Source organism: Chiloscyllium plagiosum, chromosome 1 (assembly GCF_004010195.1).
Source record: "Chiloscyllium plagiosum isolate BGI_BamShark_2017 chromosome 1, ASM401019v2, whole genome shotgun sequence".
In the NCBI taxonomy this organism is placed as follows: domain Eukaryota; kingdom Metazoa; phylum Chordata; class Chondrichthyes; order Orectolobiformes; family Hemiscylliidae; genus Chiloscyllium; species Chiloscyllium plagiosum.
This window is the reverse complement of record NC_057710.1, coordinates 94,795,453-94,809,417: the sequence shown is the minus strand read 5'-3', so window position 1 is coordinate 94,809,417 and position 13,965 is coordinate 94,795,453. Positions and strand designations below refer to the sequence as shown.

The following is a 13,965-nucleotide window of genomic DNA, read 5'->3' as shown; positions in this document are numbered from 1 at the left end:
AGAGGGGACCTCATTGAGGTGTACAAGATAATGAGAGGCATAGATAGAGTCGATAGCCAGAGACTATTTCCCAGGGCAGAAATGACTAACACGAGGGGTCATAGTTTTAAGCTGGTTGGAGGAAAGTATAGAGGGGATGTCAGAGGTGGGTTCTTTACACAGAGTTGTGAGAGCATGGAATGCGTTGCCAGCAGCAGTTGTGGAGGCAGGGTCATTGGGGACGTTTAAGCGACTCCTCGACATACATATGGTCACAGAAATTTGAGGGTGCATACATGAGGACCAGTGGTCGGCACAACATCGTGGGCTGAAGGGCCTGTTCTGTGCTGTACTGTTCTATGTTCTGTCATTCTGGTAAACCTTCTCTGGTCCTCTTCCAATGCCAGCATATCTTTTCTTAGATACGGGGTCCCAAACTGTTCACAATATTTCAAATGTGGTCTGAGCAGACCTTTATACAGCCCCAGCAGTTAATCTGTGTTCTTGCGTTTTAGTCCTCTTGAAATGAATGCCAACATTGCATTTGCCTTCCTTGCCGTCAACTGAACCTGCAAGTTAACCTTAAGGGAATCCTGAACCGGGACTCCCAAGTCCTATTACGCTTCAGATTTCCAAAGCCTTTCCCCAGTAATAAAGTAGACTACATCTCTATAATTCCGATCAAACTGAATAACTTAACACTTTGCAACATTGTATTCCATCTGCCACCGCTTTTCCCACTCACCTAGCATGCCCAGGTCCTTCTGCAGCCTCTCCGCTTCCTCAACACTACTTGTCCCTCCACCTATCTTGTGTCATCTGCAAACTTACCAACAATGCCCTTCAGTTCCTCCTCCTAGATCATTAATGTATAATGTGAATAGTTGTGGTACCAATACAGACCCTGTGTATCTTGTAATCTCCCAAAAGGCACTGTTTGCAATACAAACCAGAGAATTGTGGAGAAAATGTTACAATTTTGTGCCAAAAAAGTATAGTGGCTGTCTTTTGAGAAAATAGCTCCTGTGACATTTGATTCTGAGCCAAATTGGAAGTTGATGTTCCTTTTCTAATTTATTTTGCACTTCAGTTTATCTTCACAGTGAAGTTTCTTGTTTTTCTTTAAAGCATACTTCTTTTTGAAAAAAAAATTAAGTGCTTCTTCAAATTAAAAAATCCCACATTTGTCAATATTATTTTTGTTAACCCCACTCTCTAGCAACGGGCTGAATTTTATCTTCAAACTGCTTGCCTGGATTTATACAGGGTCTGCATCGATGTTCTCGGAAGCTATACATTCACTGGCTGACACCTGTAATCAAGTAAGGAAATTCTAAATGTTTTCCTGGATGATTTAATTTGTTGTAAAGTTGCCTAAATCTGTTTCACTTATTTTTGTTTTATGCATGAAAGTTCTCCATATGTAAAATGTATTAAATATTAGTGAGAAATATGAATGTATGTAATAACAATACACAATTATAGTTGTATTTGACTTCACTTTAGTAGTCTGGACTTTGAGGGGAAAAATAATAATCTGATGCCTGCTGATATTTGTATGCTAACAAAGTCTTTGAATTGATGAATACATTGAAATTTGCACATATGCAGACCTTTCTGTGGACTTTTGCCATTCCATCACTTGCTTCTCATAAACTGCATCACATCCTGATCTCTTAGTTTTGAGAATTTGCTATATTTGCTGGCTAGCCTTGGGCCTCTGCCCCAATAAGGGAACAATTTAAAGTTAATAGTTATTACTCCCGACAATAAATTGAAGAGTTAAGGAATATAAAATTATATTTTAAAAATTTGGTGTCTCATTTTCTCAGTCCAGTCATTCTTTATATTCCTGAATACGATTTCAGTCTTATTCACTTGCTCTAATTTAGGCTTTATTCAGTTATTTCTTACTTACTTGTTAGTCATTATCATTAGTGTGATCGCGAAGATTGTTAGTTATGATTCTGTGGAAATTTTAACAGAATGGAAGGAGGCCATTTTGTCCATTGTGTCTGTCCTAGCTCTCTTAATTTACTTAGTGTCACTTCTCCATCTTCTCCTTGGAGCTCTGCGCACTCTTCCTTTTCGGATAACAGCCTAGTTCTCTCGAGCAGCTTGTTTGATCCTGTCGTCTTCATGCTTTCAGATCCTAACCACTTGCAGCACAAAAATGTTTTTCTCACGTCGCCATTGCTGCTTTTCTCAATTTGTGCCCCTGTTTTTTCAGTCCTTTCACTACAGTTTCTCCCAGCATACTCTATCAAGAGTCTTCTTGGTTAGACCACACTTGGAATATTATGGTCAGTTCTGGTCGCCTCATTATAAGAAGGATGCGGAAGTTTGAGACGGTGCAGAGGAGATTTACCAGAATGCTGCCTAGACTGAAGGGTAGATCTTTAGAAGAGCTGGGGCTTTTCTCATTGGAGCAAAGAAGGATGAGGAGTGACTTGATAGAGGTGTACAAGATGATGAAAGGCATAGATAGAATTGATAGCCAGAGACTTTTTCCCAGGGTGGAAATGGCTATCACGAGGGGGTGTAATTTTAGTATTTGGAGGAAGGTTTGAGGATATGTTAGAGGTAGGTTCTTTAGACAATGTGCGGTGGGTGCAGAGAAATGAACTACCAGCAGTGGTGGTGAAGTCAGATACATTAGGGATATTTAAGCAACTCTTGGATAGGCACATGGATGATGTAAAATGAAGGGGTATGTAGGTTAGTTTGATCTTAGTGTAGGATAAAGAATTGGCGCAACATTGAGGACTGAAGGTCCTGTACTGTGGTGTTACGTTCTATTTTGCATACCTCTATCAACTGCCTTTCTGAGGAAAACAGTCCCAACCTCTTCAGTCTGTCTTGAGAATTGTCCGAGCGATAAAGACTTCATTTTGAATTCAGAATTTAACATTAATTTCACAGAATCACAATTTTTATAGTGGTGAATGAGACCATGCAGCTCATGGTGCCTGTACCAGTTGTATTACCTAATGTGAATCTCCTGTCTTTTTCCTCACATCTTTGCACACCATTTCTGTCCAACCTCCTTCCTTTATTTTTTACATTTTTGTTCTCTTATCAAACCTTAGGATGCTTTCAACCCAGTCCTGCCTCTTACCAGAATTTGTGCATTATGCCCAGATCCCTCTGATCTTGCACACCCTTCAGAATATATAGCCTTTAAGTAGTGTGTTTTCATTTCAAAATGGATTACTGCACATTACATTCAATCTCTAATGGAGTTTTTTTTATATTTTGGTTAGCATAGTGTTGGTCAATTTTAGGTTAGAAGCTAAAATATTAGGAATTTGCTAGGCTCAGTAAATATTTGCTCAAAGCAGAGGAAATTTTATTCCATTAGTAAAATTGCTAATATATCTGACAATCTTTAAATTCTTGAACTGTTTAGAAATATCTATTATCCTGATCTGTGGAAGCTTTAATTTCACAAGGGCTTAAATAATTAGATGTAGATTAGAAAGATTGTAAAGTGAAGTCTTTTGTGCTAGTTGTATTGCAAATGTGACAGATGAAGAAATTGTTCATTTGTAATGCGTATAAGCCCACTCTACCATCTTGGATATGAGGCAGTGCAGTTCAGGTGCAACACTTTTTGACCCTGTTGGGTAGTAACTATTTAGGATCCATTTCCCATTTGTTCTTGTGTCAAAACTAAAGGCAAAAATTTTTTATTTGATCATTTAAAATTGTCGATTAATATGGTGTTCACTGTGATAGCTTAAGAATATGCAATATTGCCCCTCTCTTGGTAACTTCAACTTGTTTGCAACATGCTTCAGGACAAAGTACCAGTGCTCATCACTCAATTATCCTGGAGTGAGAGCCAGGTCGCTGGGCACTTGGAATGCATCTGGATGGTTAATCCATCCTTGGCTGTGTTCCGTCCTGTGTAGGCACAGGCTTACTAATTGTTAACAATAGTCGTCAATCTCAGAATACACAGAAGATGCCTAATTCAGGGCCTGTGCAAATCTGTGTAGAGAAGGATGACCAATTGGAAATAAGTCCTTGTCCTTCGAGATGATAGTCGTGGTGAATTTGGAAAAGGCTGTCTAAGGATTTCTGCAGTATGTAGGATCGTACACACTACTGCTGCTGCTGAATGTTAGCAATGGAGGGACTGAATGTCTGTGATGTGGTGTTAAGTGGGCTGCTTTGTCCTGAATGACATTAATCTTAAGTGTCGTTAGAGCTGCGCTTGCCAGGCAATTTGGAAGGATTCCATCGCACCCTGGCTTGTGCATTGTAACTGTTAGAAAGGCTTTGGGAGCTACGAGATGACTAACTTGCTGCAGGATTCTTGGTTTCTGACCTGCTCTTGTAGCCACTACATTTATATAGCTCATCTACTGCAGTTTCTGGTCAATGGTAGTTCCTAGCGTGTTGCCAATAGTGGATTCAGCAATGGCAATGCCAATGAACGTCAAGGGTGTTAGATTTTCTCTTGTTAAACATGGTAATTGCCTGGCATGTCTAGTGTGAATGTTACTTGCCATTTGTTAGCTCAAAGCTGGATATTGTTTTTGAGTTTTGCTGCAGTTAGACATGGAATTCTTCAATATCTGATAGTTGTGAATGGCGCTGCACGTTCTGCAGTTCATCAGTGAACATCTCCACTCTGATCTTATGATAGAAGGAAGGTCATTGATGAAGCAGCTGTAGATGGTTGGGCCAAGACACTACTCTGAGGAGCTCTTGCCACGATGTCTTAGAACTGAGATGGCTGACCTCCAACAACCACGATTGTCATTTTTTTTTTGCTAGTTATGATTCCAGTGAGAAAGACGTTTATGCATGGAGTGCCTTAGTTAATATAGTCCTTCAGTCAGTATCACAAAGGCTGTGCAAACATTTTGCTGTATCACGCATTTCATCAGCATGAATTGAGTATAATGCGATTGACGAATTCTGGACATTGTTTGGATAATGCAAACTTTCTACTGAACTGGTATAGCGATTTTTCTGTTAGTAATTTTCTACAGTGCAACTTTCCAAAGCAGATTCCATGGTGCGAGGTTGCAGACGAACATAATTGTGGTGTTATAGCAGAACAACCTATTTATGAAAGTTTGCTCTAGCCATAGTGGCTGCCTCATTTACTGCATTCTTTTATTCTTTGTCCACAGCAAAATATACTATTTAATGCCACCACCAGCCAAAGGTGGTGCAAATAGCAGAAACAAAGTCAACATAATTATCAAGTGAAATGAAGCAGTGACCTGTATAAAGAGAGTGCTGTAGGAATTAAAATCAGGACTCTGTATGACAAAATAATGGTTTAATTCTATTTTTAAGTTAATCTATCCCAGCTGTGTGTCTCACTCCCACACACTCACTCACTCACAGTCCCTGTAGCCCCTACATCTCCTCCTCTGTCTTCCATTCCCCTCCCACAACCTTATAACAAGATCCACTCCTTTGCTAAATATCATCCTTGCACATGCTCACTGTCACAAACAGAACATAATAATCTTAGCTGTGCAGATTCATCCTGACATAGGAGATATCTATTCTAGTTTATGATGTCACTGGGTATGATATGAAGCATGTGTAAGGTATAGACAGAATAGATCAAGTGAATCCTTAGAGTATAAAGGCATTAGGAGTATAGAAAAAGGGAAATCAGGAGGGCAAAAATGAGACATAGCTTTGGCAAATAGAATTAAGGAGAATCCAATGGGCTGAGAAGTGACAGATGGAGTTTAATTCAGATAAATGCATGGTGCTGCATTTTGGGAAAACAAATCTTAGCAGGACTTATGCACTTAATGGTAAGGTAAGAGAATGTTGCTGAACAAAGAGACCTTGGAGTGCAAGTTCATAGCTCCTTGAAAGTGGAGTCGCAGGTAGATAGGATAGTGAAGAAGGCATTTGGTATGCTTTCTTTTATTGGTCAGAGTATTGAGTACAGGAGTTGGGAGGTCATGTTGTGACTGTACAGGATATTGGTGAGGCCACTGTTGGAATATTGCGTGCAATTCTGGTCTCCTTCCTATCAGAAAGATATTGTGAAACTTGAAAGGGTTCAGAAAAGGTTTACAAGGATGTTGCCAGGGTTGGAGGATTTGAGCTATAGGGAGAGGCTGAACAGGCTGGGGCTGTTTTCCCAGGTGCTTCGGAGGTTGAAGGGTGACCTTATAGAGAGGTTTACAAAATCATGAGGGGCATGGATAGGATAAATAGACAGTCTTTTCTCTGGGGTCGGGGAGTCTAGAACTAGAGGGCATAGGTTTTGGGTGAGGGGAAAGATCTGAGAGACCTAAGGGGCAACCTTTCCACACAGAGGGTATGGAATGTATGGAATGAACTGCCAGAGGAAGTGGTGGAGGCTGGTACAATTGCAATATTTAAAAGGCATTTGGATGGGTATAAGAATAGGAAGGGTTTGGGGGGATATGGGCCGGGTGCTGGCAGGTGGGACTAGATTGGGGTTAGGATATCTGGTCAACATGGACGGGTTGGACCGAAGGGTCTGTTTCCATGCTGTACATCTCTGTGACTCTATGGGTATGTCTGAGTTCATGTACATGCCTTCCTTATGCCTGAAACGTTGAATCTCCAGCTCCTCAGTTTTTGCCTGTCTGGCTGTGCTTTTTCAGCACCACACTCCTTGACAATATTGATGCCAGTGGCCAATTTAATGGTTATGTTTGGAATTGCTCCATTCCTGCATTGCAACAATGACTACACCTAATAGCCAATAGCCTGCTTTTTATGTTTGAGACATTTGGTGGCCATGAAATATGCCATCAAAGTTCAAATGTTTGCTTTCTTTTGAGATATACTTGTCCATTTAAGTGCAATGGCTGTTTAAGATTGTGTTGTGACTTAATTATTACAAAATGATATCTCTGGCAACAAGATATGCTGGGGAGGTGGTGTCATAATGGAAATATCACTGGACATGTGTTCAAATCCCACTATGGTCGATCGTGATGTTTCAGTTTTTTAAAAAAGCTATAACCCAATTGCTAATATATCTCACTGTTTGACTGTCATAAAAATGTGACTGGTTCAATAATGGCTTTTAAGTCAAGAAATCTTCCTTCCTTACCTAGTCTGGTCTGCATGTGACTGCAGACCGACAGCAATGTTTTTGACTCTTCACTGCCCTCTGAAATCACCAGGCAAAACCACTCATTCCAACAGCAGCTAGGAATAGATAATAAATACGTCCTTGATGGTGATGTCTATATGCTGTGGAAAAATAAGACCAAAATTAGATTTACTTTTAAAAACGTGGAAGCTCTTTAGATTTCAAAGAATGTTGGAAATTTAAAAACAATACATTATCTTTTCTCCCTCATTCTTTCCATCTCACCTTTTATTTCCCTGTCTCCCTAATTTTGTTTCTGTATGTTATTTGATATTGGCTATTCTGGCTTACTTTTTTTGTTTTAGACACTGACGTGGATGTTTATTTGAGATGAGTGGTTACTTTGGGGGGTGTGGGGTTCGGTCTGAGTTTTGGGTGAAAATGCCCCAATGCTGTTATCTTAACTGTACAGCATATATTTATTATGGCTTTGACAGGTTCCCTGGCCAAGACAATAGCTTGGTTAACAGTTGGCTCCTGTACAGACACTGGGGAGGATGTGAGCTAGGTAGGTCCAATCCACCTCTGAATGATTGCTGGTAAAGTTTCAAGTTAGAGTGGTCTGTGGCTTGGAGTGTAGCTTACAGATAATGGTGTTCTCATGAGCTAGCTGTCCTTGTCCTTTTAAGTGGTGGACATCATTGATTTTGGTGTTCTTGATGAAGCCTTATTGAGTTGCTGCAGTACATGCTGCTTGTGGTACACTCAGTGTGTTGAAGTGGAGGGAGTGAATGTTTAAAATGGTGGATGAGCTGCCATTCAAGATTTCTGCTTTGATCTGGATTCGTTTGCAAACATTTTGTACTGTTGGAACCAGATTCATCCAGTATTTCCTCTCACTCCTATCTTAATATCTCAGATTGTCGATGGGCTTTGGGAAATTAGGGTGAGTTCTGAGCCTTAATCCTGCTTTTGTAATCACTATTTGTATGGGTTCTGGTCAATCTCCCAGGATTATAATGGGGATTCGACAATTTGTATGCTGTTAAATATCAAGTGGAGATGTTTCGATTCTCTCCTTGAAGATTGCCTGTTACTTTCAGATTTGGGCTGCTAACTGGAATGGTGTCCAGCTTTTCCTGTGTGTGACTGTCAGCATATCTAGTATTGTGAATGGTGCTGGTTCACTGTCCAGCTGGGCCAATATCTGTGGTTGCCTTTGTTTAGAAGTTCAATAGAACTGATTTACTGGTGGGATTGCTATTTGTCTTGTTTTCTTGTGAGTTGTTCTAGCCTTACTCCTAAACCTAAAAATGACACTTTTTTTTTAAATCCCCATAGGTTTTATTAGCAGTGGGTGTCAGTCAATCTGCTAGGACCCCTGATTCCAGTCATCCGTAAGTTTTTATTTAGAAAAACATTGTAGTGAACTGGTACCTTTGCTGGAGTGAAAATAAGTGCACATGACTGATTACCAGAAGTGTCTCTAGCAGGGTTTGTTATAGATATAATACTATTAATATTATTAATTGCAGTAGTTGTCATCATTTTAAATGTGTTTGATTGGCAGAGATTACCGAAATTTTAGATTTGTTTATTCACAAAAATGTTGCGGTTCATATAGTTGAATTTGCATTTAATTTTTCTTATTTATTTCAAATTAAGGTATGGATTTACAAACATGCGTTATATTGCTTCCCTAATTAGTGGAGTTGGCATTTTTATGATGGGTGCAGGACTGTCCTGGTACCATGGAATTATTGGACTCATACATCCTCATCATATTGAATCATTAACATGGGTAAGTTTTATTTGCTGATACTTTAGAAATAAGTTTCTGTCTTAGAGAGCTACAAATGTGGTGCCAAGTGCATATTTAAAGCAAACTCTTTCTGTTTGTATTAGCCAATTTCTAATTTCTGTGTGGTGGTCTGAATTGATTTGTTTGACTAGAATTTCAGAGTAAAAGGTTTGCTGAACTACCTGTGTCATAATTTCCAAAACATTTCTGTCATCTTCTTTACTAGACCTTCAACTTTAATTCTCTTTCTTCCTACAAATGCTGCCAGATCTGCTGACATTCTGTCAGCAATTTGTTTGTTTCCAGCATCAGCAGTTTTGTTTTTTGTTTAACTTTAATTCTGGACTGGTTTGAAAATGTTAATATCCTATCTTTTGTGCTGGACTGGTCATGAAAATTATCAATTATTACAATAACCATTTATTTGATTATGGTCAGTATATGCTTTATTGTATTATTGATTGATTGTCATTTCCATTCAGACTAATTACCAATACTGAGTGGAGTTGATCGTCTGAATTCTCATGTTAAATGTAGATATTTGTCCAACAGAAAAATGTATTTTGCAGAGCAACAATTTGAGAGGTTTTTAAGAGTGCGGTTTAGTTTTGTGTTGTTTATTTCTACAGCTATAAAGCATTAACAGATCTATAATTTAAATTGGTTCCTGCCCCACCAAATTTTTTTCTGAAGTTGTGAAGAGAACTCGATGTTAAGTTTCTCTCGCCACAGATGTTGCCATATCTGAGTTTTTCCATCATCATCTTGTAATATAGATTTCCAGCATTTTCTGTATTTTGCCATCATTTGCACTTACTACTTCTCATTGTGACATTTTTCCCCTCCCCTTGTCTAGTCTGTTCCCTTTTACACAGTTGATTCTTCATTACATTAGTTCTACAGTTTCCATTTCTCTGCTCCCAACTGCTGCCTCTTCTCAATCAACATGCAATCTCTCTACGTATCCATCCTCTGGTAGGTGGTCTGAGGCTCAATTTTTCCTTGGAAGCTGATCTTAATAGTCAACATTACTACTATCCTCATTCACTTGGCTGAGCTCATTTTTAATTTGAACAATTTCTCCTTTAACTCAACCCACTTTCTCAAAGACAAAGGTGTATCAATGGCTACATGCGTAGATCCCACTTACGATTCTTGGTTTGTGGAATGTGGAACATTTGTTCGAATTCTACTCAAGGCCCCTACCTACAAGTTTCTTTAGTACGTCAATTACTGCTGCTTTATGCTGTCATTTAAAATGGCAAAAATTAATCCGTTGTGCTTCCAGTTTCCACCCATCTCTTGTCTTCGCTTCTAAAATTCAGTCACAGGATGTTGGGCATTGCTGGCTAGGCCAGCATTTCTCATCCAGCCCTAATTGCCCAGAGGGCTGTTAAGGATGAACTGCATTGCTGTAGGTTTGACGTCTCATGTCGACCAGACTGGGTAAGGATGCAGGTAACTTTGCCTAAAGGACATTAGTGAATCAGATGGATTTTCCTGGCAATCTGTTTCGTGGTCATCAATAGATTTTTAATTCCAGATTTTTTCTAAATTCATATTCCACCGTTTTCCATGGCAGGACTTGAATCTGGGTCCTCAGAACGTTATCTGCATCTCTGGATTAATGGAAACAAAAAAATCTGAAGACGCTGGAATCCAGAGAAGATAGGCAGGAGGCTGGAAGAACACAGCAAGCCAGACAGCATCAGAAGGTGGAGAAGTCGATGTTTCCTGAAATGTTGACTTCTCCACCTTCTGATGCTGTCTGGCTTGCTGTATTCTCCAGCCTCCTGCCTGTCTTCTCTGGATTAATAGTCTAGCAATAATATCAGTAGGCCACCACATCACTTCATTCTATCCATCTGACCCTTCCTTTCCTTCATTGGTTTGATTTCTGGTGCCACTCACCAACTCCCAAAGTTACACTGATTTGTACTTCCTCATACCCTGGTTTCTGCAAATACTTCATTCTAGAGTCATAAAGTCATAGTCAGAGATGTACAGCTCGGAAACAGACCATTTGGTCCAACTTGTCCATGCCAACCAGATATCCCAACCCAAAATAGTCTCACCTGCCAGCACCTGGCCCATATCCCTCCAAATCCTTCCTATTCATATACTCATCCAGATGCCTTTTAAATGTTGCAATTGTACTAGCCACCACCACTTCCTCTGGCAGCTCATTCCATACACGTACCACCCTCTGCTTGAAAAAGTTGCCCCTTAGGTCTCTTTCCCCTTTCGCCCTAAACCTATGCCCTCTAGTTCTGGACTCCCCACCCCAGGTGTAAAGACTTTATCTATTTATCCTAGCCGTGCTTCTCATTTTGTAAACCTCTATCAGGTCACCCCTTAACCTCCGGCGCTCCAGAGAAAATAGCCCTAGCCTGTTCAACCTCTCCCTTCTAGATCAACTCCTCCAACCCTGGCAACATCCTTATAAATCTTTTCTGAACCCTTTCAAATTTCACAACATCTTTCCGATAGGAAGGAGACCAGAATTGCTCGCAATATTCCAACAGTGGACTAACTAATGTCTTGTACAGCCGCAACATGACCTCCCAACTTCTGTACTCAATACTCTGACCAATAAAGGAAAGCATTCCAAACATCTTCACTATCCTATCTACTTGTGACTCCACTTTCAAAGAGCTATGAACTTGCACTCTAAGGTCTCTTTGTTCAGCAGCACGCCCTAGGACCTTACCATTAAGTCCTATAAGTCCTGCTAAGATTTGCTTTCCAAAAATGCAGCACCTCATTTATCTAAATTTAAATTCCATCTGCCACTTCTCAGCCCATTGCCCATCTGCTCAAGAACCTTTTGTAATCTGAGGTAACCTCCTTTGCTGTCCACGACACCTCCAATTTTGGTGTCATCTACAAACTTACTAACTATACCTCTTGTGTTCAAGTCCAAGTCATTTATATAAATACCGAAAAGTAGTGGACCCATCACCGATCCTTGTGGCACTCCACTGGTCACAGGCCTCCAGTCTGAAAAACAACTCTCCACCACCCTCTGTCTTCTACCTTTGAGCTAATTCTCTATCCAATTGGCTTGTTCTCCCTGTATTCCATGAGATCTAACTTTGCTAACCAGTCTCCCATGGGGAACCTTGTCAAACGCCTTACTGAAGTCGATATAGATCACAACTACTGCTCTGCCCTCAATAGTTCCTCTGTTTCTGTTGTATCTGTTCTGATGCTGCCACACTCCTCCAGGGTGAGTTCAATATGTGCTCCTTTTTCCATAAATCGGGGATTCCCCCCACAACCCCTAATGTGGTTGACAGGATCCTCCGCCATGTGCAAATCATTTCCTGTACTTTTGCCGTTGTCCTTCACTACCTTCTAGATAAGGTTCCTCCTTATCCTCATTTTTCACCCAACAGTGTCTGCATTCAAACCTCCAGTGGAATGCCAACAACAATGCATCTTTTGCTCACATCTCTTCTTAGCATTTCAAAGAATCTTCCATCTGTGACACCCTAGAGGCAGTCTCAATGCTGCTTTTCCCCATACTACCATCCCATGAATCACAAAACTTAAAATAATTCTCAGAGAATAATACAATTCAAGGCCCCAAACATACTTTTGCGGGTGAAGCAGTAATTTACTCAATGTTCTTCCAATCTAGTCTACTATATTCACTGCTCCCAGTGAGGTTTCCTGTACATTGGTGAGACCAAATGCAGACTAGGTGAATGCTTTGTGGAATATGTCTTCTTTGCCCATAAAAATCTAATCCAGCCTTCCCAGTGAAGCCCAATGCAAGCTGGAGGGACAACAACTCATTTTCTTACCTAGGTTTTTGGACTCAACATAAAGTTCAGCAACCTTAAAGCATGACCATGGTGTTCCCATCCCCCGAATCTATTTATGACTGTCCACATCTACAATTAACTTCTATTTTGCATGTTAATTGCCCCATCACTACTATTACCTTGTCTTTTGCGAGAAATGTTCTCACCATCTGTTTGACTTATTCCTCCTCCACCATCATTTTCCATCCTTCTCAGAAGTCACTAAATTTGAACCATTAGCTCTCCACAGATGCTAGGGAACCTGCTGAGATTTTCTAGCACTTGTTATTTCAATCACATCCACAGTATTTTGTGTGTGTGTGTGTGTGTATCTATTCTCTGCTTGAGATTGCTTTGGGCATTCAGTTATTAAAGTAGGTTCAGGAAGTTGATAGATTTCTAATTGCTTATGATGATATCATGAAACAAGAATTGTGTGAATATGACTTTGAAATAGATTAGCCATGATCTGGAATTGTGGAGCAGGCTCAAGGGGTGATTGGCCTTCCCCTCACGGTGGCTCAGTGGTTAGCACTGCTGCCTCACAGTGCCAGGGACCCGGGTTCGATTCCAGCCTCTGGTGACTCTGTGGAGTTTGCGCATTCTACCTATGTCTACGTGGATTTCCTCTGGGTGCTCCGGTTTCCTTCTACAATTCAAAGATGTGCAGCTTGGGTGAATTGCCCATGCTAAGTTGTCCCATAGTGTTCAGGGATGTATAGGTTAGGTGCATTAGTCAGAGGTAAATGTAGGGGAATGGGTCTGGATGGGTTACTTTTTGGAGGGTTGCTGCGGACTTGTTGGGCCAAAGGGCCTGATTCCACACTGTAGGGATTCTGATTTTTCCTGTGTTAGTGTATAAATAGTTTGTCTACAAGGAGGCTTATATCTAGATTCCTATGAAGAAGCTTTACAGAGTGGTTTGTGTGCTTTGCAGAACAATTCTGCTGACTTTAAAGGAGCAGATGCTGTTTTCAGAGACGAGGCTGATCTGGAAGACGAGGAAAAAATGCTTCATGATGCGTGCTGTTGCATTCTCAGTGGGCAGAGAGCTTTGTAGATGATACGCAAGTTGTGCAATGTATACAAATTTCAATAACTGTTTTTGGTATTCAGCAAACAAAGCTGACAGTTGATTTTGGCTTCCTGTCCCTTGCTCGTATCCTTTGTGCCCTTTTCTCAATCATTTCTGCACTAAGCATCATTCTACTGAACAGGGAGGATGCAGTCCACTTTGAGACGTCAGTTAATGTTGCTTTCCAGTTGTCATGCAATAGCAGCTCAAACAAAATCCTTTTCCCCTTCCCCCTCCTCACTGA

The 13,965-nt window shown here is 40.4% G+C and overlaps 1 protein-coding gene across 6 annotated transcripts in view; it reads left to right on the top strand.

Annotated features, from left to right (window-relative positions):
* Positions 1 to 13,965, top strand: part of slc30a9 (solute carrier family 30 member 9) — a 132,854-nt gene that overhangs the window by 69,965 nt on the left and 48,924 nt on the right. For all 6 annotated transcript variants that reach the window (XM_043692137.1, XM_043692116.1, XM_043692129.1 and 3 more), the window contains 3 exons: positions 1,199 to 1,301; positions 8,378 to 8,433; positions 8,702 to 8,837. In XM_043692137.1, the coding sequence (XP_043548072.1) occupies positions 1,199 to 1,301; positions 8,378 to 8,433; positions 8,702 to 8,837 (295 nt within the window). The remainder of the gene's footprint in view (positions 1 to 1,198; positions 1,302 to 8,377; positions 8,434 to 8,701; positions 8,838 to 13,965) is intronic.